Source organism: Indicator indicator, chromosome 21 (genome assembly GCF_027791375.1).
Source record: "Indicator indicator isolate 239-I01 chromosome 21, UM_Iind_1.1, whole genome shotgun sequence".
Classification (NCBI taxonomy): domain Eukaryota; kingdom Metazoa; phylum Chordata; class Aves; order Piciformes; family Indicatoridae; genus Indicator; species Indicator indicator.
Window position 1 is genome coordinate 18,381,979 of NC_072030.1, and position 6,000 is coordinate 18,387,978.

The 6,000-nt window shown below is 41.5% G+C and overlaps 1 protein-coding gene across 2 annotated transcripts in view; it reads left to right on the forward strand.

Annotated features, from left to right (window-relative positions):
* CAPRIN1 (cell cycle associated protein 1) overlaps nt 1-3,969 on the forward strand; it is a 39,386-nt gene extending 35,417 nt beyond the window's left edge. For both annotated transcript variants that reach the window (XM_054390711.1, XM_054390712.1), the window contains 2 exons: nt 1,120-1,183; nt 2,541-3,969. In XM_054390711.1, coding sequence (XP_054246686.1) covers nt 1,120-1,183; nt 2,541-2,605 — 129 coding nt within the window. In that variant the 3' untranslated portion in view covers nt 2,606-3,969. The remainder of the gene's footprint in view (nt 1-1,119; nt 1,184-2,540) is intronic.
* Nucleotides 3,970-6,000: the final 2,031 nt, after the last annotated feature.

Consider the following 6,000-nt stretch of genomic DNA (forward strand, 5'->3'; position numbering starts at 1 on the left):
CTGGTTGATCTCTAAATGAATTTGTCTGGTAACTACAGCAAGGCTGAGTGAATTGTAAAGGACTTTTTCTTCAATGTATTTTCACAGCTTTGTGAGAAACACTTAGAGAAACTTAAGTCACTTGAAATTCTGAAACTGATGCTGATCTGTTACTTTTGAGTTCTGTTGTTCTGAAGGAAGCCTGCTTAGTTTGTTCAAATCTTAGGCTGGAAAATGCCTGCATATCCCCAGACAAGTATTTGTAATCAAATGAGATGACAGATTCTGAGCCTTCATTTATTGATTGATCCTTCAGCAAATTCATCTTTGATCTTTGTGTAGTTTGAAAAATATGTTTGAATCACATGGCCTGCAACTGGAGAGAAAATTTGTTATTGTAGGGTTTATTATTTGTGTGGGGCTTTTTTTTTGTTTGGGTTTTTTGAATTATTTGTTATTGTAGGGTTTATCTGTTGAGGTACTGGAATGTGTCCAGAGAAGGGCAACAAAGCTGGTGAGGGTCCTGGAACACAAGCTCTATGAGGAGAGGCTGAGGGAGCTGGCGTTGTTTAGCCTGGAGAAGAGGAGGCTCAGGGATGACCTCATTGCTCTCTACAACTACCTGAAGGGAGGTTGTAGCCAAGTGGGGGTTGGTCTCTTCTCCCAGGCAAGCAGCAGCAGAAGGAGGGGACACAGTCTCAAGCTGTGCCAGGGGAGGTATAGGCTGGATATTAGGAGGAAGTTCTTCACAGAAGGAGAGGTTTGCCATTGGAATGGGCTGCCCAGGGAGGTGGTGGAGTCACCATCACTAGAAACATTCAAGAGAAGACTGGATGAGGCACTTAGTGCCATGGTCTGGTTGATTGCTTAAGGCTGGGTAATAGGTTGGACTGGATGATCTTGGAGGTCTCTTCCAACCTGGTTGATTCTATGATTAGACCTGTCAGCTATTAATAGGAGTAAGAATTGATGTTTCTAACACAATTTAAAGCTATAATAAAAAGATCTGTTAGTCAGAGGTGTGTGGTGTTGGTATGTATAGGCTCAGAAGCCCCTTACTTTACTAGCAGTTAATAGGTTCCTGAAACACACAAAATGCCCAGGTTCTACATCATAAGTTTTTGTATTTCTCACCTTCAGGATGGATATCAACAGAATTTCAAACGTGGCTCTGGACAAAGTGGACCTCGGGGAGCTCCTAGAGGTAGGTCTTGAGCATTGAATAATAGAGTTGGGTTGAAGGGAAATTTTGATCCATCTTCTGGACTTTTGGATTTTAAAAGCAACCTTGCTCCTTATTCAGCAGGTCACAAGTCAAGAATAAAGTTACTTCTCAGAACCCATAACTGACCCTGCTTTTGAACAGCCTCTTGAGGTCCATTCTGACTTGAATCATACTGTCATCCTTTGAAGTCGTGATGGAAGTTGAGATGGTTGTTGAATGAAGAGTTCTTGAAAAAGAAGTTAAACCAACAATTGCTTTTGACACTTTAAATATAACAGAATTATTTAGTTGCTTTTTATTAATGGAAGCCCTAGGAAAGTGAGATTTATGACTGAAAAACCTCATACTAGGTGCATTAGTATGGGGCTTGAGCTGACTGTCAGCCTTCAGAGCTGTCTGTTCTAAAAGATGTCCTACTGCATCTATCTGTGAAGAGCTGTCTAACACTGTGCTCATCAGTTCCTTGATCCTGTTAGGGGTGTTGATTTTAGCTTATGGAGATGTCTTGTCCTGTAGCTTCCTAAAGAGTGTTTGCCACCTGCTCATCTGAGAAAACAAAACAAAACCCTGCTGTGTAACGAGGCTGTAGCTCAACTTTGAAATGTAATTTTAACTGCCATTTCCACAGTTCTTTTCTTTGTTTTCAGCAGACTTTTGGTGATGAGACTGCTGTCTGTTTTAATATAGACTGCTCCATGAGAATCTTGGGTTCTCAGCAGAGCACCTTGTCAAACAGAACAGCTTGAGGCTGTGTGAAACAATAGTTCTGTGTGGTACTTCGGTTTAGTGCTTGACTATCTTGGTACTGAAAGCCCTGTAGCGTGCAACTGTGGCCTGAAGTTCAGTATTGCAATGGCTGTGATGAAGCCTGATGGCATATTGTAGGAAGCACAAGAAAAGTCTCGGTTTGTTGTCAGGGATGTGCAGGAAAACATGGAAAGAGATTCCCCAAGTGAGCTACAATTCTCATATCATGAGTGTGTGAGCCACAGGCAGTCTGTTTATGCAAGAAGAATGGAAGTTTAAACACAATTAGTTAGCTCACAGTACTTGCATTTAAAATATAGTAAACCAATTATTGCCTTTTGTTACTGCTAAAGCCCTTACTTGAAGTGGTTACAGCAGTTCTGGGAGAAAAAGTATGGGAATAAAGCTAAAAACTAAAGACAAATTACAGCTTTTGGTTCTGGAGGAGCTTTCAGAGCCATATATAGCTTAGACACACACTTAAGAATTAGAGCTGCTTAGAGCAGAGCTGCTAGGATTTATGGGTTTGGGGTTTTTTAAATCGCCTGGTTTCACGCATAATTCAAGAGCTTTTTTATATGTTTTCTAGGTCGTGGAGGGCCCCCAAGACCAAACAGAGGGATGCCTCAAATGAATGCTCAGCAAGTGAATTAAAGAGCTTCACAGGATTACATTAAACGCCAAAAACACACTGGCCAGTGTACTATACATGTTACCAGAAGAGTTATTATCTATTTGTTCTCCCTTACAGGAAGTTTGTTGTAAAGGGACTACTTTCATTACCCATAATGACAGGACTACAGTTGCCAGCTTTACATTACCTGGATACTGAAAGGAACGAAACAACGTTTACTCTGCATGTTCTGTCCTAAGCATCATCTTGAGCCTTGCACATGAGATTTCAGATTCCTCACCCTTGCTAAGAGTGAAGCAAAAGAGGGAAAGGGAAAAAAAAAAAAGGCAATTTTCAGGGTGATCCAATCTCCATGGTTAACTGAAGTGGCAGGAAAAAGAAAAAAAATAGGCAAAGACTCACTTCTGACTTTTAAAAATTTGGATAAAATCTGCAAATTGGTAAAGATTTACAGTGGTGGCAGCTGACAAAATGTAGTGTTCCCATGAAGGGATGGAAAAGGTGAAGTGTAGCTTGGTAGAGCAACTGCATTTCAGCTTTTTCTTACTATCCTGAAGCACTGAAGAGTTACAGATGCATAGTGATGCCTGTCCCTAACTAGCCAAATAGGCTTGTAGCCAGTTTTGAGAGAGTAGAGCACCCCTAGCTGCAGCACTTCTCGTCACTAGGGCCCTGTGGCTAAGGATCTGAGGCTGCTTGTGTAACTGCTGCTGTAGTCATCACAGAGTTGTTACTTTGAAAGAAAAAAAAAAAAGAGCTTTGATTTGGCACTTCACTGAAATTCTGCAACAGATGTGAGATGATCTGGATGGCCACTGTATATTTGCTGTGAAGTATTTAGGTCTCTCTTTGAAACACTTCTCAGTTCCTTTGATAGCAGTGACTTCTGTAAGGAGCGGGTTCCTCTGTCGCTCCTTACGACTCGCACATTGTATGTCACTAATACTTGACCTTGCTGTATTATCACCTAAATAACTGATGCCGGTACTGATGGAAATCTCTCATGGATAATCATAACACTTTTGGTCACATGTCCTTTTGTCTTTCCTGCAGCCTTGAAGGTTTTATGAAATCTCAAATGCCCGCTGCTGCTGCCCTTTTAATCGCTCTCTTTTGAAAAGCACCAGTATGTGTTTGAATTGATTTCCCCTTTTCAGGGAAATGACAGCCAGCAGTTACAGTTCTAGTGGTATAAGCAAGACAAATAAAACATGTTTATAAAAATTGTATCCTGGAACACTGGTTTTCAACGACTGAAACGAATTTAATGTGATGGGGTTGGCATTTCGTAAGGTTTGTGTTTTGGTTTGGTTGTCTTCTTCCCCTGACTAGATGTACCCTTTTGCTTTTCTGCTTTTATTCCAATAGCTGTGACTTCTGGGAAGCGTTTTCTTTTGTGGACTTTCCTTTTCATCAAGGCAGCAATGTATAAAAGAAATGGCATAAGACTAGGAGCTGGAAAAGGCCAAGTCTTACTCAAGTTGTACTGCATACTCGTGGTCTGATCTTTGGGAAATCCCTTGTGCCTGCCTCTTGCGCACACGTTCTCTCTGCAGCGGGGAGCATCTATTGGTAGCTGCCTCCATAGAGGTGTTGCTTCTGTTGCTTTCTGTAGCACATGCAAGAAGAAAAAGTCCTAGATACCTTAAGTATTGCTCATCAAAGAATTTCCTACCTGTGGAAAGGTGAAATCAAGGAACAGCTACCTGTTTGACTGTTCTGTACAAGGCCTAAGGTCGTTACCACTCAGAGGTTCATTTCTACTTTGTATCACAACCAAACTTTCAGAACTCCTAGTCAGGTATTTGGACTTTGTTGTGAAATAATCTGAAACTCCATGCAAACAGGTGGTAGTATCACTTTTTCCATCTTCTGTGTGAAGAGCACAAAAGAGACATGTTTTTACTGAGAAAAGCGATAAGCTTGTGAAGACAACAGTACACACCAGAGATCTGGCAACGCTGCTGTGGGCTAGAGGCAGCAGTTGTAGTCAAGGCCTAGAAACATTCCGTACCAGTGTAACAACACAAACTGCAGTCAGGTGAGAAGTTGCTGTTCTGTGTCTTTTTAGGAAGCTGTTACTAAGATAAGTAGTCCCAACTGGTTTTTGTTTGTTTGGGTTTTTTTTTAATTAACTAGAAAAAATAAAAAGACAAACCTAATGTTGAACTGATGTAGGAAAACAGTGAATTCCTTTTCAAAAATACTTCATTTTTTGTGTATTGGCTCCTAAAGCAGCTGCTAGAACATCAGCTGCCCAGCTTTTTCCCCTGCACACCAAATGCTTCTCCAATAGCTAATTGTAGTTTGACAGCAAGCTTGCAGCAATACCAAATTAAAGATCTCTGGATGGATCAGAACATTCTACTTAAGGTTTTGGGGATTGGGGTTTGTTTGGGGTTTTCTCCAGCTTCAATTTGTTAAAATACTGGGTAGTTGAATGGCATCTTAATTCAGCCACAATTTGTAAGCTGCTTTTACATGTAGGGAAACGGTCTTTAGAGTAGCTGCTCTACTGTACACTGATGGAGGTGTGTTTTAATAATAACCATAAACCAAGTAGGTAAGATATGTTTAAGCTGGGGCCTTGCACAGGTTTTCTAACCTCAGTGCAACATTTAATAAACTATACTGCAGAAGTGGCCTGAGACCCAGTGTGGGACAGAGCTATGAACAGCTGCTCCGGCCTGGGCAGGGCAGCTGCTGCTGAGAATCTTCACTGTAACTTAGCTCTAGAGCTGAGTTACAGCCAGAGTGCAGCACTCCTAGATGTTTCTTCTTCAGAAGATCACCTTTTGAACAAAGACCATTGTAAGAAGTGCTGAGGTGAACCAGAGGCAGTTCTTGGGCTAGTTGTGCAGAGTCCTTCCTGGATGCCAGAGCTGAGCTGTGTTCATTCTAGTTAGGTGCTCCTTTAGTGTCTGATGCCTGTGATTGGGAGCATGAGCAGAACAAAAGTGCTACTTCTGAGCCTGCAAACCAGTTGCACTCTTCGGTGGTTTTAATTGATTTTTCTGTGAATCTGTCTTCTGGGAGCATAACGGACCCATGATGGCAGCCTTCTTCCATGTGCAGCTACTAGGAGGAGATGCAGGTTTGTGTTTTGGTGGGAGCTTCATTATCTAGTGTGAGGCTGTGCTAACACAGTAGTATGTGTTGGAGGGCAAACTTTTACTTCCTCTTGGCTGTAATTTAAGGATTCTTGAGTAAATAACTCAAGTTCCTAGATCTTTCTACCAAAAGTTGCAGTGTCTGGAAAATGTGGACCCTTCCTAGATTTCCTACAACTTCAACGCAGAAATGATGAGCTACTGTCTCATACCTAAGGTCTGTGTTGTCCTATGTTTTACTTCTGTGTTCTCCCTATGCACAGGCTGGATTTTAAGAACAGTTCACCAATACAGTTTTGGGATTT